This window comes from Macaca nemestrina, chromosome 5, assembly GCF_043159975.1.
Source record: "Macaca nemestrina isolate mMacNem1 chromosome 5, mMacNem.hap1, whole genome shotgun sequence".
Taxonomy (NCBI): domain Eukaryota; kingdom Metazoa; phylum Chordata; class Mammalia; order Primates; family Cercopithecidae; genus Macaca; species Macaca nemestrina.
In genome coordinates this window covers 139,170,677-139,192,483 of record NC_092129.1, presented here as the reverse complement: position 1 = coordinate 139,192,483, position 21,807 = coordinate 139,170,677, and the positions used below count along the sequence as shown (strand labels likewise).

Genomic DNA, 21,807 nt, shown 5'->3' with positions numbered 1-21,807 from the left:
GTCCAGACCAATAGGTGTGTGTTTGTCTCTCCATGTCCCTCAGAAGCTGCAGCATTCAGAACAGGCCCTGCGGCTTAACTAACATCTCCCCCAGATTGGGGATCTGGGGGAGAGGCCCAGCAAGCGCTTCCAAGAAATATTTTGCAAATGGGGATCCCCTGTTTAGGCTGGTGAAAAGCAGTCACACCCTGTGGCTCATGCTACAGCATACAAAGAACTTAAAATGGGGCATTCCTGGCAATAAGCCAACTCCTGTTCACCTCCTGTCCTGAGTTTTCACTCTCTCCTGACCTTTGTCCAACCCTGTGCCCCACAGCTCAACCCGGCATTCTCTGGTGGTGGCTGAATTGCCTCCACCACATTTGGCTCACGTTTCTGGCTTGGGCTGTGTGTTTTGTTTTTCCTCTTAGTTCAGGCAAGACAAGGCTGGATTTGTACAAAGGAATTTTGCTAACGTGTTAGTTGGGGCTTTTTTGGATATAAGTTACAGAAATGCACTGCAACTAGCTTAAGCAAACAAGAATTATAATAAGGATATAGAGATACGTTGCAGAATCCAAAGGCAGGAACGCAGCTGGATCTTAGAAATAGCCCAGAACCAGGCCTCAACTCGCAGAGCTCTCTGCTTCTGTGTGCCTCTCTCCCTGTATTTGCCTGGTCCTCTTCTCTCTGTGGACACACCCTCCATTGAGCAGAAGATCTGACTACAGAGAATGCTCAAGTTTACAGATTACAGCCAACAGGGAGAAGCTGTCTCTGGATCCTGGTCCCAAATTCCCAGGGAAAGGCCTCAGAAGTGGTCACTTGTAGATGGGTCAATCCTGGCTGGCAGATTTGGGGCATCACAGGCAGATAGAGCTTCTGAGAGCCCAGTCCCTTCTAGAGAAGGAACTAGGACTTTTGTTGTTGTTGTTGTTGTTGTTGTTTTTAGCAGGGAGATAGCTCCATATGTTATGACAAAAAAAAAAAAAGGGAAACAAAATTTTAAACTATAAGCCCACAGAAATAGGGATGTATGCAAAGCACTGCTTTTTCTCCCTGAGATAGGGGAAGTCTAGCCACAGGTTGACTTAGCCAACCCACCATCCAGGACCTAAAGCCTGGAGTTCTACCCTTTCCTCTCCCATTCTGGGATGCCTGTCTTAGAGCTTACATTGGAAGTTCTTGGGTGGTTTCCTCCCATTCTCTCTGGCATGCTGTTCCCCTTCAGAGGCCCTTCACATAGACAGTGAAACTGATAGCCACTCTGAGTGGAGAAAAAAGCACCCTACTTCTCTAGAGCCAACAGGTCAGCCTGTGAAGTGGAGAATTCTTTCCCTACACACGAAAGAAAGAAAAAAAGAGAAGCCTCAGTGGGAGGATTGGCAGCCCAGAGTGTCAGGAGGGAGACCACTGCCCCCTCTGTCCCATCCCCTACCAATAGCAGACACTTGTGTGGCTTCTTTGCAGGGTATGCTGGTGGGCATCGTGGGGAAGGTGGGCTGTGGGAAGAGCTCCCTGCTGGCTGCCATCGCTGGAGAGCTCCACAGGTAACCAACCTCTTATGCACCCCTGTCCTCACTTTGTCCTTTAGCAAACACTGAGCCCCTGCTATATGTTGGACCCCTTTTGGGGGTCAGGGGTACTAAGAAGAGCAACGCATGGTCCCTTTATTGGGAGAGTTTTCAATCTGGAAAGAAGGAGGTGGCCAAGAAAGCGAATCATTGTAATCATTACACCAGAGTGTTTTAAACGCTATAATAGTGAGCAAAGGAATGGAAACATCCCGTGTCAGCTATTCTTTCAGAAATGTGACTGTGCAGAGGAGGGATCCAGAGAGGAGCATAGGTTTGAGGGAAGACCTTGCTTTCAGATGAGAACAAGTACAATGTGGTAGCCATACTCTCTACTGAGCTCCTGAGCACATGTAAATACAACAGCTGCTTGGCTGTAGCCAAAGAGCAATTTCTTCCCTTCTCCACCCAGAATGGGCTTCGTTAGGACCCTGTGACCTCAGGAGCTGCCAGCTCAGTCATGTGATATGAAGAGGGACCCTGTGTGGAAGACAGCAGCCTGGGGAGGTTTCTAGGAAGCAAGGGCTGGGCATGGAGGGACCCAGCGGAGAGCTGGTCCCCATATTGCTGGCCTGGCTCTCTGCAGGCTGCGTGGGCGCGTGGCGGTGTGGGGGCTGTCCAAGGGCTTTGGCCTGGCCACCCAGGAACCCTGGATCCAGTTTGCCACCATCCGAGACAACATCCTCTTTGGGAAGACATTTGATGCACAGCTGTACAAGGAGGTGCTAGAAGCCTGCGCCCTCAATGATGATCTCAGTGTGAGTGCCTGGCCTTGAAACCTCTTAGCTGCCTGCTTTTCCAGTGTCGCTGACACCTCAAACCAGAGCTTTGCTTTTCCGGAAAGGGGTTGCTTCTGCTCGGGCATCACTCATCTAGGAATGGCCGTCGGACTGTGGTCCTCCCAGAGTGTCCAGCTGCCCCTTCCCATAGGGCCCAGTAGGGTGATGACTATGTGTTCTCCACAGCAGTGGGAAGAGCTCTAAGGCCTCTGGAGGTAGGGAGGGTTCCACTTGTCAGGCTTAGCTCTGCACAGCTGGGCTCCTTGTCCCCTTCTCCATACCTACTTCCCACCGTGAAGGCTTGGAAGAGTCAAGGTCTCATTTGGTTGCAGGTTACCCTAGGGAAACCTGCCAAGCCTATTAGATTTCCCCTTGCCCCCAGTCCAGAGTACTGCATGTATAGGAGAAGAGATTCCAGATTTCTCCCCTGACTTCCCACTCAATCCCGCTGTCCCCTTCAAGAATGTCACCACCACTACCCTACCCAGGTAAATGTAGAATGTCCCTGAAAAGGAGCACCTTTAACCTTGACCATGGGGCATCCTGTATCCAGCTGTCATTCTTTTTATTCCTATTTATTTATTTATTTTTTGAGATAGGGTCTTTTTTCTGTCCCCTAGGCTGGAATGCAATAGCGCCATCTTGGCTCACTGCAGCCTCTGCCTCCTGGGCTCAAACGATCCTCCCACCTCAGCCCCTCAAGTGGCTGGGACTATAGGAGTGAGCCACCACACCCAGCTAATTTTTGTTTTGCTTTGTTTTGTTTTGCTTTTTTGAGATGGAGTCTCACTCTGTCACCAGGCTGGAGTGCAGTGGCACAATCTCGGCTCACTCTAACCTCCGCCTCCTGGATTCAAGCAATTCTCCTGCCTCAGCCTCTCGAGTAGCTAGGACTACAGGTGCATGCCACCACGCCTAGTTAATTTTTGTATTTCTAGTAGAGATGGGGTTTCACCATGTTGGCCAGGATGGTCTCAATCTCCTGACCTTGTGATCTGCCCACCTCAGCCTCCCAAAGTGCTGGGATTACAGGCGTGAGCCATCATGCCTGGCTTCCTACCCTGTCTGTTTAACAGGCAAGGTAGTAAGATATCTTGGGCAGATTTGATGTAAAAGCTTTTATAAGTTTTTACTTTTTTGTGTGTGAGAGACAGAGTCTTGCTGTGTCGCACAGAGTGGAGTGCAGTGGAGTGATCTCGGCTCACTGCAACCTCTGCCTCTCGGGTTCAAGCGATTCTTCTGCCTCAGCCTCCCGAGTAGCTGGGACTACAGGTGTGAGCCACCAAGCCCGCCTAATTTTTGTATTTTTAGCAGAGACGGGGATTCACCATGTTGCCCAGGCTGGTCTCAAACTCTTGGGCTCAAGTGATCTGCCCACCTTGGCCTCCCAAAGTGCTGGGATTACAGGCCTGAGCCACTATGCCCAGCCCAGCTTTCGTAGGTTTTTAGAGAAGGAATGTACTACTTCTAAGCCTTCTCGTGGCCTCAGGAATGGTCTACTAAGCAAAGGGATTCCCTTCCTCATGCAGAGGAAGCACCCGTGATCCACTACATGGTGAGTCCCTGAGCTAAAAGCTTTGTTGTTCATCTCTTTCCTTAGTGCCTACAACAGTACCTAGGACCTAGCAGACTTGGGAAAGCTTGATGTAGCAATGAATGATCGGCCAGGCGTGGTGGCTCATGCCCGTAATCCTAGCATTTTGATAGGCCAAGGTAGGTGGATCGCTTGAGCGCAGCGATCCACCCAGGGCAGCCAGGCTTACAGTGGTGGCTCACGCCTCTAATCCCAGCACTTTGGGAGGCCGATGTGGGCAGATCACGAGGTCAGGAGTTCGAGACCAGCCTAGCCAACATGATGAAACCCCGTCTCTACTAAAAATACAAAAAATAGCTGGGCGTGGTGGTGGGCACCTGTAACCCAGCTACTTAGGAGGCTGAGGCAGGAGTATCGCTTGAACCCAAGAGGTAGAGGTTGCAGTGAGCTGAGATCATGCCACTGCACTTCAGCCTAGGCGACAGAGCAAGACTGTCTCACAAAAAAAAAAAAGTAAAAACATAAAAGCTGGCAGGGCGCGGTGGCTCAAGCCTGTAATCCCAGCACTTTGGGAGGCCGAGACGGGCGGATCACAAGGTCAGGAGATCGAGACCATCCTGGCTAACACGGCGAAACCCCGTCTCTACTAAAAACACAAAAAATTAGCCGGGCGAGGTGGCGGCGCCTGTGGTCCTAGCTACTCGGGAGGCTGAGGCAGGAGAATGGCGGGAACCCGGGAGGCGGAGCTTGCAGTGAGCTGAGATCTGGCCACTGCACTCCAGCCTGGGCGACAGAGCGAGACTCCGTCTCAAAAAAAAAACATAAAAGCTTTTACATAAAATCTGCCCAAGATATCTTACTACCTTGCCTGTTAAAAAGACAGGATAGTAGGCCAAGTGCAGTGGCTCATGCCTGTAATCGCAGCACTTTGGGAGGCCAAGGTGGGCAGATCACGCGGTCAGGAGATCGAGACCATCCTGGCTAACACGGTGAAACCCTGTCTCTACTAAAAAATACAAAAAACTAGCCGGATGAGGTGGCGGGCGCCTGTAGTCCCAGCTACTCGGGAGGCTGAGGCAGGAGAATGGCGTAAACCCAGGAGGCGGAGCTTGCAGTGAGCTGAGATCGCGCCACTGCACTCCAGCCTGGGTGATAGAGTGAGACTACGTCTCAAAAAAAAAAAAAAAAAAAAAGAATCTGAACTCGTGGCCGGCACAGTGGCTCACGCTTGTAATCCCAGCACTTTGGGAGGCCGACATGGGCAGATCACGAGGTCAGGAGTTCGAGACCATCCTGACTAACATGGTGAAACTCTATCTCTACTACAAATATAAAAAATTAGCCAGGCATGGTGGCGGGCGCCTATAGTCCCAGCCACTCGGGAGGCTGAGGCAGGAGAATGGCGTGAACCCAGGAGGCAGAGCTTGCAGTGAGCGGAGATTGTGCCATTGCACTCCAGCCTGGGTGACAGAGCGAGACTCCATCTCAAAAAAAAAAAAAAAAGAATCTGAACTCGTGTCCTGCCCCTTACTAGCTGTGAGCCAGCTAGTTAATCTGTCTGAGCTTTGGTTGCACGTGAGAAAAGGAAATGATACCATGATACCATCTTCATAAGATTATCATGGGGCTTGAATGAGAGAATGCCTGCAAAGTGCTAGGCACATAGTAAGTGTTCGATAAATGCTCGATGTTGTTGGAAGTGTGTCTTGTCTTCTCTGACTAGCTCACCCCAAATTTAAGTCTACTCTCCTCAAGCTCCCTACTTCTCTTGACTCCCACTATCTCTTTCCTGCAAAGGGATAAGAAGTGGGCCAGAAGATAATGGGGAGCTCCTTGACCCACTGGGGAACTTGTTCCATCAGATCCTGCCTGCTGGAGACCAGACAGAGGTGGGGGAGAAGGGTGTGACCCTAAGCGGGGGACAGCGTGCCCGAATTGCCCTTGCTCGTGCTGTCTACCAGGTCAGTTAAAGATGGAGGTTACAGTGGCAGGGAGGTGGGGGGAGCCTTGGGAGCGTGGCTGAGTTAGGAGGATAGGAATATTTTCCTTAGCATCTGGTTCCTTCCCTCCTCTGTTGCATGTTCCTGAGGTATTGGCCATCCCATCCCCGTTTGCAGATTTAAAGCAGAGTTCAAGGCCCTTTAAAAAGTATTTGTGGCCGGGCGCGGTGGCTCACTCCTGTAATCCCAGCACTTTGGGAGGCCGAGGCGGGTGGATCACCTGAGGTTGGGAGTTCAAGACCAGCCTGACCAACATGGAGAAACCCCGTCTCTACTAAAAATACAAAATTAGCCAGGCATGGTGGCGCATGCCTGTAATCCCAGCTACTCGGGAGGCTGAAGCAGGAGAATTGCTTGAACCCAGGAGGCGGAGGTTGTGGTGAGCCGAGATCGTGCCATTGCACTCCAGCCTGGGCAAAAAGAGCGAAACTCTGTCTCAAAAAAAAAAAAAAAAAAAATTTGTAGGCTGGGCGTGGTGGCTTAGGTCGTAATCCCAGCACTTTGGGAGGCCAAGGCAGGAGGATTGCTTGAGCCCAGGAGTTCAAGACCTGCCTGGGTAATGTGGCAAAACCCTGTCTCTACAAAAAATAATTTTTTTTTTTCTTTTTTTTTGAGACGGAGTCTCGCTCTGCCGCCCAGGCTGGAGTGCAGTGGCCGGATCTCAGCTCACTGCAAGCTCCGCCTCCCGGGTTCACGCCATTCTCCTGCCTCAGCCTCCCGAGTAGCTGCGACTACAGGTGCCCGCTACCTCGCCCGGCTAATTTTCTGTATTTTTTAGTAGAGACGGGGTTTCACCGTGTCAGCCAGGATGGTCTCGATCTCCTGACCTCGTGATCTGCCCGTCTCGGCCTCCCAAAGTGCTGGGATTACAGGCTTGAGCCACCGCGCCCGGCCTACAAAAAACAATTTTAAAGTTAGTTGGTGTAATCCTAGCACTTGGGGAAGCCAAGGAAGGTGAATCACTTGAGGTCAGGAGTTCGAGACCAGCCTGGCCAACATGGTGAAACCCCATCTCTACTGAAAAACATACAAAAATTAGCTGGGCATAGTGGCGCATGCCTGTAATTCCAGCTACTCAGGAGGCTGAGGCAGGATAATTGCTTGAACCTGGGAGGCAGAGGTTGCAGTGAGCCAAGATCACACCATTGCATTCCAGCCTGGGTGACAAGAATGAAACCCTGTCTCCAAAAAAATTTAGTTGGGCTTGATAGCATGCACCTGTAGTCCCAGCTACTCAGGAGGTTGAGGTGGGAAGGATTACTTGAGCCTGGGAAGTTGAGGCTGCAGTGAGTGGTGTTCATGCCAGTGCACTCCAGTCTGGGCAACAGAGCAAGACTGTGTCTTTTTTTTTTTTTTTTTTTTTTTTTGAGACGGAGTCTCGCTCTGTCACCCAGGCTGGAGTGCAGTGGCCGGATCTCAGCTCACTGCAAGCTCCGCCTCCCAGGTTTACACCATTCTCCTGCCTCAGCCTCCCGAGTAGCTGGGACTACAGACGCCCGCCACCTCGCCCGGCTAGTTTTTTGTATTTTTTAGTAGAGACGGGATTCCACCGTGTTAGCCAGGATGGTCTCGATCTCCTGACCTCGTGATCCGCCCGTCTCGGCCTCCCAAAGTGCTGGGATTACAGGCTTGAGCCACCGCACCCGGCGACTGTGTCTTTAAAAAAAAAAAAAAAAAAAAAAAAAGCGTTATGTGGGCTGAGGGCCTGGGAGCTAGGAAAGCTGAGTGCTGGCCCTGGGGGTGCTGTTCTTTCTTGCCTGAATGGATGTCCACCCTCAGGTCTCACCTCTTTCTCTGCTAGTGTAGGGGTAGCCCCCAGAGTTTATCTCAACTGTCTTCTCTGACCACTTGGAGATCTTCCCAGGAGAGCCTTTGGGTCCTGGTGCCCACAGTACCCTCACGTCTCTCTAGGAAAAGGAGCTCTATCTCCTCGATGACCCTCTGGCCGCTGTGGATGCAGATGTGGCCAACCACCTGCTGCACAGGTGCATCCTGGGCATGCTAAGCCACAGCACACGGCTGCTGTGCACCCACTGCACCGAGTACCTGGAAAGGGCTGATGTGGTGCTGCTAATGGAGGCCGGTCGCCTCATCCAGGCTGGTAATGGGGGCAGGAACCGCGCATGAGGGAGGTATCTGCCCAGGTATGGCAGGGGATTGTGAAGTATAGACTCTGCCACCTGCTGCATGTGTGGCCTGAGCCAGTCATTGCTGCTTCCTGCCTTCACAGAACTGGTGTGAGGAACTGGGAGAACAGGAGGGAAAAGGAGCACGGTGAAATGCCAGTGTATTTGGGACTCATGGGCTTTGTGACTGGATGCTCTTGGGAACTTAGAGGCCCAGGGTCTCTGAGAACAGTCTTATATCTTCAGAGAAGATAAAGAGTCAGGTTTAGAATGGTCTTTTTGTAAAAACAAAAATTTTTAAACTCTGAAAGATTTTTTTTTTTTTTTTGAGACGGAGTCTCGCTCTGTCGCCCAGGCTGGAATGCAGTGGCTGGATCTCAGCTCACTACAAGCTCCGCCTCCCGGGTTCCCGCCATTCTCCTGCCTCAGCCTCCCGAGTAGCTGGGACTACAGGCGCCCGCCACCTTGCCCGGCTAGTTTTTTGTATTTTTTAGTAGAGACGGGGTTTCACCGTGTTAGCCAGGATGGTCTTGATCTTGTGACCTCGTGATCCGCCCGTCTCGGCCTCCCAAAGTGCTGGGATTACAGGCTTGAGCCACCGCGCCCGGCCACTCTGAAAGATTTTTATGCAGAGGGACGTGACCACCTGCAAGTTCACTGGGAGAGAAATAGGAGGAAATGAAGCTCCAACCAGATATTAGAAATTGAGTGAAGCATAAGAAAAAGCTCTGCAGTAATGAGAAGTAACCCTGGACAGAGTGGCAGGCATAGTTCTGGCTGTCCTCTCGGGGATGGACATTCGTCCCTCTCTGCTGGTCAGAATCGAGGTTTACAAGGATGGACTTGAGTCCTGCTCGAGGTCTAGGGGTATCCAGAGCAGGATGGGTTAGGGAAGGAGGCCTAAGAGTCCTGCTCAAGGTCTAGGGGTATCCTGCTAGGGTGGCTTAGAGAGGGAGACCTAAGAGGATGGGAGGTAGGATCTGTACACGCACTGAGAAAGGCATAGTATAGACTCAGAACAGCCCCCTCCTAATCTCCCCTTCTACCCTCCAGGACCTCCCTCTGAGATTCTGCCACTGGTACAACCTGTCCCCAAAGCCTGGGCTGAGAATGGACAAAAGTCTGACTCAGGTATGGCTCCCCAGTGGGAGAAAAGAGCTTGCTTTTCACTGCCACACTGTAGAGCTTTTTCTACAAAGGCTGGCCGCTCCTCTGAAATACTGAGTTTTCAACTGGCACCCTGCAAGCTTAATTCCTCCATGACCCCTGATTCTCACAGCCACAGCCCAGTCAGTACAAAACCCAGAGAAAACAAAGGAGGGGCTGGAGGAGGAGCAGAGCACATCTGGTGGCCTGCTGCAGGAAGAAAGCAAGAAGGAGGGCGCCGTGGCCTTGCATGTGTACCAAGCTTACTGGAAGGCTGTGGGCCAGGGCTTGGCCTTAGCCATCCTCTTCTCTCTGCTCCTCATGCAAGGTGAGAGTGTGCCTGGGAGTCTCTTACACCATGACGGCTATGCTGTCCAGGTGCCCATTACCTTGCACTAATCATTATAAGGCCCAGAGACTCACCAAGCATGGGTCACAGCTGGGACAAAAGCCATACTTCTATTTCTGAGAGATGCCCAGGGGCCAGAGGCATGTGCTCTATAGCTGGCTTCCATTCTGCCCCCCAGGTTAGCTCCCATTCTGCAAGTCTGAGATCCTGTTCTCCCCAGAGCTGAAGGGTGACCGGCCTATGAGAGAAGCCCACATTAGGGAGGACTGGGGTAGTGGCAGGGTGGGAAGGCCAGGCCAGGGGGATGGAGATGGGCAGGAACCAGAGGCAAGAGTGGAGAAAGGGGGCATTGGAATAGAATGAACGAGGGAGAGGAGCCTCTTACAGCTTTTTCCTTCCTGTCCCCACCCAGCCACGCGGAACGCTGCTGACTGGTGGCTCTCTCACTGGATCTCTCAGCTGAAGGCTGAGAATAGCTCCCAAGAGGTGCAAGCCTCCACCAGCCCAGCTTCTACGGGGCTCTTCTCTCCGCAACTGCTCCTCTTTTCCCCCGGAAACCTCTAGTGAGTGGCTGGGGCTGGGGGTGGGCCTGGTGCTCTCAGAGTGGTCGCCAGGCAGGGAGTGAGGGTTGGGGCCGGTATTCCAGATGCTGTGGCTTCTGGAGGGTGGGAGAGATGGCATGGGGGAGGAGAAAGGACCCCTGAGTGGCCCTACTTTTGGTTACCCAAAGCCCCCTCCTCACCACCCAGCACCCCAGTGTTCCCACTGCCCAAAGCTGCCCCCAATGGCTCCTCAGACATCCGTTTCTACCTCACCGTATATGCGACCATTGCTGGTGTCAACTCCCTCTGCACCCTTCTCCGGGCAGTGCTCTTTGCAGCAGGCACCCTTGAAGCAGCTGCCACCCTGCATCGACGCCTGCTGCATCGAGTCCTTATGGTGAGGGGCTGGGACCTCAGGGGTAGGGGAGCGCAGTCCTAGCCCTGTGGAATGTCCTCCCAATACTCGGGCTCCACTGGGGATGGGAGAGTCTTTCCTGCCCTGGGATATTCTTCCTTAAGCTCTGCCAATCTCCTCTCTGCCCCCAAATTCTGGGGATATTTTAGTCCTTCCCTATTCTCTATCTTGGGCCTTCCCCTCCACCCCACCTCCCCCAGGGCTGCCCACCAACCCCTTTTCTGTCAGACTCTGCCCTGGCCCAATCAGCGTCCTTCTCCCAGGCACCAGTAACTTTCTTCAATGCCACACCCACGGGCCGGATCCTAAACCGCTTCTCCTCTGACGTGGCCTGTGTGGATGACAGCCTGCCCTTCATCCTCAACATCCTCCTGGCCAACGCGGCAGGCCTGCTGGGGCTCCTGGCCGTGCTGGGCTCTGGCCTGCCCTGGCTGCTGCTGCTGCTGCCACCTTTGAGCATCATCTACTATCACGTGCAGCGCCACTACAGGGCCTCCTCACGGGAGCTGCGGCGCCTGGGCAGCCTCACCCTGTCTCCACTCTATACCCATCTGGCTGATACCTTAGCTGGCCTCTCTGTGCTCCGGGCCACAGGGGCCACCTACAGGTGTGTGAACCAGAGCCCAGGGGGATGAGGTGTTGAGGGGAGAGGAAAAGAGAGACCCCTGAGAAGAGGAATATGCAGGGTATGGTTGGTTCAGCCCTCCTGGGGACAAGGGGTGGGGAAGGAGGAAAGCAACAGAAGAAGGACATAGGGAGGCAGAGCAGACACCCACTTTGAAAGAGCACACTGGCATCTGCAGCCCTGCGGGAGGCCTGTGGGTATATCGATCAGCTGCCAAGAAGGAACTGCCCAAGAGGGCCTTCCCTGTGGAGGCCCTGAGGCTGGGTGGCTCAGGGCAGCAGTGGAGTGGCCAGCCTCACATCCATCTGGCCTTCCCTAGGTTTGAGGAGGAGAACCAGCGACTCCTTGAGCTAAACCAGAGGTGCCAGTTTGCCACCAGTGCCACAATGCAGTGGCTGGACATTCGGCTACAGCTCATGGGGGCAGCAGTGGTCAGCGCTATCGCAGGCATTGCCCTGGTGCAGCACCAGCAGGGCCTTGCTAACCCAGGTGCCACCCAGGACCCCTCACCCCTACCTCACCCACAAGTTGGTCCACCCTTCTCCCAGATCTCTCCCTGCACTGTCCCCCCAACATTTTTGCCTCCCACCCAGGGTTCCTTGTGAGGGTGTATCATGATTATCATCATCACCCCCGTTTGGAGTTGAGTGACAGTCCCCAGGTGGTGGTGGCGGCTCGGGGACTAGAATGAGTTTTCTGAGCTGCTGGTCTCAGTCCCTTTCCTGCTTTCACCCCATCCCCACCACACTGCCCCAGCCCACTTCAGCATCCCACATGCCATCCCTCCCAGCTTCTCCATGCCCACCCTGTGCCCTGCATCCAGCCTCCTGTGCTCCAGGCTAGGTCCTGTCACCCTCCTGCTTCTCTGTTGCTTCCTTTTTTTTTTTTGAGATGGAGTCTTGCTCTGTTGCCCAGGCTGGAGTACAGTGGCACGATCTCAGCCCACTGCAACCTCTTCCTCTTCCTCCCAGGTTCAAGCGATTCTCCTGCCTCAGCCTCCTGAGTAGCTGGGATTATAGGCACGCACCACCACGCCTGGCTAATTTTTGTATTTTTAATAGAGACGGGTTTCACCATGTTGGCTAGGCTGGTCTCAAACTCCTTACCTTGTGATCCACCTGCCTCGGCCTCCCAAAGTGCTGGGATTACAGACGTGAGCCACTGCGCCCAGCCTCTGTTGCTTCCTTTAAATGCCCGCAGTCCACAGCTTGGGGAGTCTCCCATACACATCCCAGTGTCCAAGCTCTCCCAGCAGCTGTTATCCTCTCCCCCAGGGCTGGTGGGCCTGTCCCTGTCTTATGCCCTGTCCCTGACGGGCCTGCTCTCGGGCCTGGTGAGCAGCTTCACACAGACGGAGGCCATGCTGGTAAGCGTTGAGCGGCTGGAAGAGTACTCCTGTGACCTGCCCCAGGAACCCCAGGGCCAGCCACTGCAGGTAGGCCTGTACCCCGACCCCAGGCCAAAGCTCTGGAACCCTGAAGGCCCCAGCATCCCCCGCAATTTTTTTCTTTTTACCCACCCATCTTTCTCAGCTCCCATAACCTCTCTTCATGATGACCAAAATTCTTCACCATGTCCCTTCTTCCGCATCTCTTATTCTCTCACCTTTCCTCTCACACTGTTCATTTCTCATTATTCTCCCCTCCTCACCATTGGCTCCTCATCTCCCCCATCTCCCTCTTCCCCTCTATCTCCCACCCATGGACTCCACCAGTTGGGCACTGGCTGGCTGACCCAGGGGGGCGTGGAGTTCCAGGACGTGGTGTTGGCGTACCGGGCAGGGCTGCCGAATGCCCTGGATGGAGTGACCTTCTGCGTGCAGCCTGGAGAGAAGTTGGGCATCGTGGGCCGCACGGGCTCCGGCAAGTCCTCCCTGTTGTTGGTGCTCTTCCGGCTGCTAGAGCCCAGTTCAGGGCGAGTGCTGCTGGATGGCGTGGACATCAGCCAGCTGGAGCTGGCCCAGCTCAGGTCTGGAGGAGATGGACTTGGGAGGGGGAAGGGGGAACCAGAACTACTAGCACTTAGAGGAGGGCACAGCTAGGAAGGCTTTATATAAACTCAGGGCAACTAGGGCTGATCAAGGGGCTGAAACGGAGGATAGGATGAGCAGGCGAGGACAGAGAACTCCTAGTGCCCAGGTCCAGATTCATGGCTGGTGATCTCAAGGTCGTCCTTGCCCTGACCTTTTCCAGCTGCATCTTTCTTGTACTTCCCACCACACATCCTCCACTCTTGTGCCCCAAGATACTGATCCCTTGAGCCCTCAGGCTCAGCAGGCAGTGCTTCGCACAGCTTGAGACCTGAGCCAGTTGCCCTTGGCTTCAGGTGGCCCCACTGGAGGGTATACATCCCTTCTCTACCCTCAGGTCAACCTAATATCATTTTCTGTGAGTACAGTGACATGGAAAAGGTAGGGAAGCTGTATCCTAAAGCCCTAGGCCTGCCTCTTCTGCCTTCTCTTCTAAGCTGTGGTGGCCCTACCTTATAACTCTACCATGTCTTCAGGACCCAATTATAGGCCCACTCCAACCTTGAAGTGTCACCTGCCCTTTCATTCGCTCTGGTCATTCCCTGCGTAGCCACTGCTGCCCCTGGAGTCAGTGCCACACAGTTTAGCCCATTTGTTTTCTCTGGTTTGTGTGTGTACACCTCCGTGAAATGTAGGCTCCTTGAGGACAGAGTCCAGCCTTTGGTTTCTTTGGTATTGCTTATAGCATTGGCACAGTTCTAGGTACCCAGCTACTAGCGGATCATTTGGTGGGGAGCAGAGTGGGGTTATGTTCAGGTCTCATCCCCGGGCTTTCGTGGAGGTGCTAGTGCTGTAGTCAGAAACTGAGCTGGGAGCAGAAGTGGCTACATCTCCAACCGCTGGACTCCATGTCATTGTCCCACAGATCCCAGCTGGCTATCATCCCCCAGGAGCCCTTTTTGTTCAGTGGGACTGTTCGAGAAAACCTGGATCCCCGGGGCCTACATAAGGACGGGGCCTTGTGGCAGGCCCTGGAGCAGTGCCACCTGAGTGAGGTGATTACCTCCATGGGTGAGTGCTGGACCCTTACCCTAGAGCAAGAAGGGGGCAGGGAGGGCCTGGGCCCTGCAGTGAAGATGCTTTCCTTGCAGGTGGTCTGGATGGTGAGCTGGGTGAGGGGGGCCGGAGCTTATCTCTTGGGCAGAGGCAGCTGTTGTGTCTGGCCAGGGCTCTCCTCACAGATGCCAAGGTAAGGTGAGAGAAAGAGACAATAGAGAGGGCCAGGAAGGAGGCGGGGGGCAAGGGGGTGGGGAGGTGGAGTCCGGAGAGGTTTTAGGGGACCAAGTTCATTTTCCTTTTAGAGCTAAAAGTGTGGTAGGGGCTGTTGCTTGGGCCAGGCCCAGCCCACCCTACAGCCTCTCCTTTGTTATCCCCTACCGCATTCCCATATTCCAGATCCTGTGTATTGATGAGGCCACAGCAAGTGTGGACCAGAAGACAGACCAGCTGCTCCAGCAGACCATCTGCAAACGCTTTGCCAACAAGACAGTGCTGACCATTGCCCATAGGTGTGCAAACACCCAGTGACAGCCTAATCAGGGACTGTGGTAGCATGCACCCAGAGCCTCCATTGCTTTCAGGGACCCCAGTGGTCAGGGCCTTAGAGATCCTGCCCCCTAAATCTCAGCTCTTCCTTCTCCAGGTACTGCCTAGGGCCCTTTATAGCACATTATCTGAGGGACTTTGCAGTCCCTTCCCCAGCACCAAGCCAGGGGCTAAAGCCTGTGGGGACAGACCTGTGGTGTCCCGAGGGGAGAGGAGGGAAAGCAGGTCAGTGTTCTCACTTAGGTCATTGTCCCTTATCCCTTACACTGACCATCTTCCCCATCACAGGCTCAACACGATCCTGAACTCAGACCGGGTGCTGGTGCTACAAGCGGGGAGAGTGGTAGAGCTGGACTCCCCGGCCACCCTGTGCAACCAGCCCCACTCGCTATTCCAGCAGCTGCTGCAGAGCAGCCAGCAGGGAGTCCCCGCCTCACTCGGAGGTCGCTGAGCTCCATCCCACACCCTGCAGTGTTCTCCCCTCTCTCTGATCCAGGCCGGGCCTGTATAGAGGTGCTGGCTGCTTGTTTACATTCTCCTCTGGGGCTCTACCTCTCCACACTTCCCCAGAAGGGAAAAGGGCACCCTGGGTTACTCTTTGGAAATCACTCCTTGGTGGGCAGCATCCTGAGGCTTCCCCAGAACCAGGCCTCTGCTCTGGCCCTCTTGCATCTGGAACGCCAGGTGGGTTTTTCTGGCATAGGAGCCCACTTGCATTTTCATAGTTTTATTTGATAAAATCCCATCTTACATTCTGTGTATTAAAAAAATAATATTTCTGGTGTGAGGCTGAGGTCTCCTCTGTGTGTGTACCCAAGCTGAAGGGTGGTGAGAAAGGACCACTCCAGTCTGAGGGGTGGAAGAGGTGAGGAAGGGGGCTGGAAAGCCCCCACCTCCATCACAGTGCTGTGGTCTTTCCAGGCTCAGGGGGCAAGTCAGGTGGCAGGGGGAGCCCTGCCGGCAGCATGCTAACCTGACACTCCTGGTCCTGGCATGCTGGAGCATAGTGTGGGGCAGGGTAGCAACAGGGTCCAGGGGGGCAGACACCCCGGCGCCAGGCCCTCAGGGTCAGCAACACAGTAGCCAGAACCAGGGCAGCAGTGAGGGCCCCAAACACCACCAGGGCTACCAAGCTAGGCTCACCTAGCCCAGCCTCTTGCCTCCGCACCACCTCCTTCACTGAGATCCGCAGCAGACCAGCCCCTGCGCTGTGGGGGGCTGGCCCAGTGGCAGGTACCACCACAGCTGAGGTGGGCCCTAGAGGGGTGTCCACTGTGGTTGGGGGGTGTGGGACAGGTAAGACAAGCTCACAAGTCTTGCCACCATAGCCACTGGGGCAGAGACAGTCGAAGTCATGGACACGGTCCCGACAGCGGGCCCCTCTCTGGCATGGGCGGCTGGCACAGTCATCCAGGTTGATGGTGCAGAAGCGTCCAGCAAAGCCCTCAGGACAGAGGCAGGAGAAGCGGTTTATGCCATCAAGGCAGGTGGCACCATTAGCACAAGGCCGCATCAGGCAGTCATCCACGTTCACCTCACAGCGGGCACCCACAAAGCCCACCAAGCAGCGGCATGTGAAGTTGAGGGCAAAGCCCTGGTCATCCTGGCACTGCCCGCCATTGCGGCATGGGGAGCTGCAGTAGGGGTGGGAGAGGACATGAAAGCAACTTAACACCTGTAGGGTAGCCCAGGTCTGTATCCTGACCTCTGCTCACCATGTCACCTTGGGCGACACTCTCCGAGCCTCAAATACCTCATTTTATTTTTTATTTATTTATTTTTGAGACAGAGTCTCGCTGTGTCGCCCAGGCTGGAGCACAGTGGCGCGATCTCAGCTCACTGCAAGCTCTGTCCCAGGTTCACGCCATTCTCCTGCCTCAGCCTCCTGAGTAGCTGGGACTACAGGTGCCTGCCACCACGCCCGGCTAATTTTTTGTATTTTTAGTAGAGATGGGGTTTCACTGTATTAGCCAGGATGGTCTTGATCTCCTGACCTCGTGATCCGCCCGCCTCGGCCTCCCAAAGTGCTGGGATTACAGGCGTGAGCCACTGCGTCCGGCCAAATACCTCATTTTAAAAATGAGAATAAAAATAGTACTCAGCTTCCCTAATTGTGAGGGTTAAGTGAAATAATCAATATCAAGCAGTTAGCACAGGGCCCAGCCGGAAGGCAAGGCTCAGGATAAGTGTGCTATTATTATCCTTGCAGGCTTCTGGGCCTGATGTGGAAATGAGGACAAGTCCAGCCCTGCAGGCTGTTTCCTCATCCCTACTGTGACGCAGAAGGGTACAGGCCAATGTTCAGGAGAGGATGAGGGGAGACCCAGGCCCCTCAGCCTCCCCACACCCACCCTCCCCAACCAGAGCAGTCACACGTTTGTTATCTCTCTAGCTCCTATAGATTGTTGAAGAAATGGCTCAGAAGGTACAAGAAAAGAGTTGAGAAACCCAGAACTAGGAACACTTTGGCATGCAGGGGTTTTATCTGAGTGTCCCTGTGTGGTCTGACCCTCAGTCCCCTACCCTCCCAACAGTCCTGCCTCTTTTCTCATCCCATCACCAGGTTCTGGTCTAACCTTCCACTCACCCCGAGGGCCCAGCACTCACCCTGCCTGTTCACAGGGTCCAGCCTTGCGCTCGCAGTCACGCCCATGGAAGCCTGGTAGGCACACACAATGGTACTCACCGCCCCCGTCATACATGCACTGGCCTCCATTCTGGCAGGGGGACTGCGTGGTACAGATATGTTCATCTGGAGAAAGGACAGGAAAGGCTCTGGGATAACCCCTCCCATCTGGTCCCCAGACCAGACTTGTCCACGCCTTCCAGGCCTCAGGTTCTATGGGTGTGGCTATACTACAAACCCAGCCCAGGCTGGTGTGGTATACTAGGGAGAGACAACAACACTGAATTTGGAGTCAGGAGCCTCCTGGCCTGGCTCTCAGTCTGTCTCAAACTGACCTTGGGCTGGGTACAGTGGCTCATGTCTATAATCTCAGCACTTTGGAAGACCAAGGTAGGCAGATGGCTTGAGGTCAGGAATTCGAGACCAGCCTGGCCAACATGGCAAAACCCCATCTCTACTAAAAATGCAAACATTAGGCCGGTGCAGTGGCTCACACCTATAATTCCAGCACTTTGGGAGGCCGAGGCAGATGGATCACTTGAGGTCAGGAGTTCGAGACCAGCCTGGCCAACATGGTGAAACCGTATCTCTACTAAAAATACAAAAATTTGCCAAAGTGGCGGGTGCCTGTAATCCCAGCTACTTGGGAGGCTGAGGCACGAGAATTGCTTGAACCTGGGAGGCAGAGGTTACAGTGAGCCGAGATCGCACCACTGCACTCTAGCCTGGGTGACAGAGTGAGACTCCATCAAAAAACAAAACAAACAAAAAAACAAACCTGACTTTGAGCAGGTTATAGCTCTGCTGTGGGCCTTAGTTTCCTGATCTGTAAAATGAGTACAATTTTTAGCAGCTGCGTTTCCTACCCCATGGGGTTATGTTGAGGATCAATTCAGACAACACATAAAAAGTCTAAGATAAAAAAAATGATAAAATACCATGTATTTGAGGATTTGACAAAGACACAATAGGCACTCAATAAATACCGATAGCTGTTCCCCTAAAAACCTGGGGTTCCCAACCAACAACTACCCTTCCTCCCCCCTACCTTTGTCACAGAACTTGCCTGCCCAGCCACTGTGGCAGATGCACTGCCATGGCTGGTGGCAGGTACCATGCTGGCAGCCAGGCATCCTCACACAGCGCTCACAGTGCAGCCCCTCCCAGCCTGGGTCACACCTGATGGGGAGAAACACAGGGTCAGGGTTCTGGGTTGTGGATATGAAGAAATGGAGGAGACAGAACCAGAGCTTCTAGAAACCAAGAGGACATATGACAGCCCCTAAGGAAAAGCAGACCTGTCCCAGGTAGGTGTAGGACTGTGCAAGGTCATAGGACACATATATGGAATCAGACCATCAGACACCAGCTCTCAAACCCTGGTTCTGTATTTTAACCTGAGCCTCAGTCTTCTCATCTGTAAATTGGGTATACACCTTGCAGGGTTGAGTAGAGGAAGAAATAAGATGTCTATAAATGCCTCCAGTACCCCTCCTGGCATGTCTGAGGTGCTCACAAACATTTAAAGAAGAATGACCTTGAAAGGCCATCAGGGCCGGGTGCAGTGACTCACTCCTGTAATCCCAGCACTTTGGGAGGTCGAGGCGGGTGGATCACTTGAGGTCAGGAGCTCAAGACTAGCCTGGCCAACTGGGTGAAACCCCGTCTCTACAAAAAAATACAAAATATTACCCGGGCATGGTGGTGCGCGTCTGTAATCCATTATTGAGGAGGCTGAGGCAGGGGAATCACTTGAACACAAGAGGCAGAGGCTGCAGTGAGCTGCAATCGCACCACTGCACTCCAGCCTGGGCAACAAAGCGAGGCTCCGTCTCAAAAACAAAACAAAACAAACAAAAAAAAGTCATCAAGACTATCCTCCCACCATGATTCCAGGGCAAACGCTTGACCAATATTTTAAAAGCTTTCCAGGGATGAAGAGTTTCAAAGACCCCCAGCCAACTGAACTGCCTGCCCCATCAGCTCATTTCCTTATGTCCACTTTCCTCCTGCTACAGAATGTGCCCAATCTCCACTCTCCACCCCAGTGAGTCAACTACTCAAACTCATCAAGGAAGATACTCTTTCATTGTAAGTGTTTCTCCCCAGCAACTCTCCCTGCAGCATTTCTTTTCCAGGCTAAACAATTTCCCTTTCTCTCGTTCCTTTATCTTTCCATTTCCTCATGGCACCCAATCCCCAAGCTCTCTAAAGCTTTAGGTCTCTCTCCCTGTATCTTGAGGAGCAATGGTTCAGACAATCCCTGGATCAGATTTGGGAGATTAAAGAAGTGGGGAAATAAAAACTGGAAGAAGCAAGAAAGCTGAGGTAAAGGGGAAAGGGGGGCTAGCCAGTCAGCCATAGGAGGCATGAAGAGTAGAGTGTGAAGCCCCTAGACACTCTGTTGTGCATGTGAAGGGCTTGGAAATGGGTACCAAAGGGTTTGGGGGCACGTGCTCAGGACAGGTACCTGCAGGAGCCGTCAGGTGCACAGCAGCCGTGGGCCAGGTCACAGTGGGAGCTGCAGTCATCGGCTGCAAGAGATTGATGTGGGAGGGGTGAGTCTGAGTCAGGGCACAGCTCGCTGGGATGCTGGACTCAGGAGAGGATTGGGGTTCCGGTAACTGAGTGGACTCAGCCCTAGGGCAGGACATAACACAGAAACCCATCCCATTCCAAAGAGGCAACCTGGTCTTCCTTGCCTCGCGGGTCGGAGCGACTGCAGTGCCGTCTCCGGCCGGCAGAGGTCAACGTGCAAGCGAGGACGGCTGGACAGGGCCGCGACTGGAGCCCGGTGGACGCGCTCACCTCGGACAGGCTGACCGGGAGCCCCCAGAATGCACAACAGGCACACAAGATGCAGGCAGCGGCAGCCGCTGGGCATGGTCAGCGCCGGCACCAGGGGGGACGGACGGATGGACGGCCGGACGCGTGAACACCTGTGGGACGGCACCAGTTGGGAGGCGGTCGGACGCGGAGATAGCGGCACGGATACGGGTTCCAAGTGACAGGAGCCGCCAAGGGAGAGGAGCGCCGGGACAGAAGAAGGGGATGGGGGTAGCGGGAGGGTGGGGGCAGGGAAGGGTTGAGCAGGCGAGGAGCGCGAGAAGAGCGAAGACAGGAACCCGGGAGCCAGGTCTGCAAGAAGGAGGCGAAAGATGGGCAGCGTGGAGCGAGGCCAGGCGCGGGAATGGCTGGGGCTGGGATCGCAGTCAGGACAGAGGGGTCTGAGGGATGGGGACAGCGCCAAGAGGCGGCCTCGAGCACCGAGGGAACGCGGGGGCCGGAGGGAGGGACGGTTCCCGGCAGCGAGCAGTCTCCGCCCCACGGCTCCGACAGCCCCCCCACCACTCTCTCCCACGTCCCCTTCCTATCTCCGCCGCGCTGGGCTCGGCGGCAGCGCGGGGCCTGGAATCCCCACCGCACCCGTAGCCCCGCGCGCCCTGTCCCCTCAGTCCTCACCTCCGGCGGGGAGGTGCCGCGCCCCGGGGCGCAGAGCGAGGCGGGATCCGACGGGCGCCGCCGAGGGGCAGTGGGGGAGCGCGGGGCCGCCCCTAGCTGGCCGCGGGGCCGGGCGCCGAAGCGGCTGCCATACGAGCCGAGCGCTCAGGAATCTGGGGCTCCAGGCGACCCCGAGCGGCGGCGGCGGCGGCTCCTCGCGCGCGCTTAGGCCCCCTGCCAGGGGCGGAGCCCGCCCCCGCCCCCCCCTCCCGCGACGCACGGCGCACACCTAGCACCCGGCGCTCCCCGGGGCCCCGGCTCTTCGCGGCCACCCAACGCCCCGGACCCAGCTTCCTTCCACGAGAGGAGGAAATCTTGAGTCTCAATTGGAGCAAACTATTAAGCCAGAGGCGCGTGACCCCGTTATTCTCCCATCTCCCATGCCCACTTTCCCGACCAGCGCTCCGCGGCCCACGCCCCAGCCCTGCCCTAGCCTGTCCGCCGCTCATCACGCTTCTCATATAGATCCATGCACACGCAGGCAATCGCTCCCCTCCCTCCGCCTGTCACCAGCCCACGCCTCCCCGCTTGTAAAGCCTTCATCACCGGCTTCATCTGTGTGCTCCTCTGCTCCTCCTCGCCCTCCGCTTCTTCCTGTCCATGTCGCCGTCTCCAGCCTTCCAAGATCAACCTATCCCTATATAAATATAACCCGATCCATCCACCCACCCACACCCTGGCCCTACCCCCACCACCCTTCCCTCCCTCAAGTCTCAGCCCTTCCACCGCATTCCTTTTTGTGACTGCATCCGAGAATCCTTTCTGGACTGGGAATGTACCTGACTCTGTAAACGTGAGCACAAAACCCCCTCCACCGCCGAGTTGCTTCTCCCGTACCCTATCACGTTCGTCCTTGGCCTCAGGCTAATCCTCAACTGCCCAAACCTGGAGCTCAGATTGAGAGTAACGGAGGGGGTGTGGGGGAAGGCTGTCCTCCAGGCCTCTTTGCCGCTCCTGGCTAATGGCTCAGAGACACATTTCAAGACAAGGACCCAGCCAAGCGCGGTGGGCTCACGCCTGTAATCCCAGCACTTTGC

General features: G+C 54.8%; 2 protein-coding genes across 15 annotated transcripts in view; one reads left to right on the top strand and one right to left on the bottom strand.

The window, feature by feature from the left end:
* The window catches only part of LOC105489567 (ATP binding cassette subfamily C member 10), a 26,380-nt gene extending 10,950 nt beyond the window's left edge, over positions 1–15,430 (top strand). For 2 of the 7 annotated variants that reach the window (XM_011754444.3, XM_011754442.3), the window contains 15 exons: positions 1,450–1,529; positions 2,140–2,311; positions 5,729–5,827; positions 7,778–7,967; positions 9,046–9,123; positions 9,272–9,466; positions 9,900–10,050; positions 10,237–10,426; positions 10,708–11,051; positions 11,389–11,558; positions 12,344–13,037; positions 13,964–14,109; positions 14,190–14,287; positions 14,494–14,606; positions 14,932–15,430. In XM_011754444.3, coding sequence (XP_011752746.2) covers positions 1,450–1,529; positions 2,140–2,311; positions 5,729–5,827; positions 7,778–7,967; positions 9,046–9,123; positions 9,272–9,466; positions 9,900–10,050; positions 10,237–10,426; positions 10,708–11,051; positions 11,389–11,558; positions 12,344–13,037; positions 13,964–14,109; positions 14,190–14,287; positions 14,494–14,606; positions 14,932–15,094 — 2,883 coding nt within the window. In that variant the 3' untranslated portion in view covers positions 15,095–15,430. Of the gene's footprint in view, positions 1–1,449; positions 1,530–2,139; positions 2,312–5,728; positions 5,828–7,777; positions 7,968–9,045; positions 9,124–9,271; positions 9,467–9,899; positions 10,051–10,236; positions 10,427–10,707; positions 11,052–11,388; positions 11,559–12,343; positions 13,038–13,963; positions 14,110–14,189; positions 14,293–14,493; positions 14,607–14,931 lie in introns of those variants that run through there. The other 5 variants (XM_011754448.3, XM_011754446.3, XM_011754445.3 and 2 more) reach the window with 5 other exon arrangements.
* Positions 15,355–21,807, bottom strand: LOC105489568 (delta like non-canonical Notch ligand 2). Of its 8 annotated transcripts, none has more exons than XM_011754455.3 (7): positions 21,550–21,689; positions 21,317–21,407; positions 20,078–20,208; positions 19,740–19,803; positions 18,336–18,448; positions 17,251–17,395; positions 15,355–16,277 (listed from the first exon to the last, which is right to left on the bottom strand). In XM_011754455.3, the coding sequence occupies exons 3-7, from the start codon at positions 20,151–20,153 to the stop codon at positions 15,542–15,544; spliced, it is 1,134 nt and encodes a 377-aa protein (XP_011752757.1). In that variant the 5' UTR covers positions 20,154–20,208; positions 21,317–21,407; positions 21,550–21,689; the 3' UTR covers positions 15,355–15,541. The 8 variants fall into 8 exon arrangements, with proteins under 8 accessions (XP_011752757.1, XP_011752751.1, XP_011752756.1 ...); XM_011754449.3 differs by having other exon boundaries at positions 18,318–18,448; positions 21,550–21,686; XM_011754454.3 differs by lacking the exon at positions 21,317–21,407 and having other exon boundaries at positions 18,318–18,448; positions 21,608–21,807.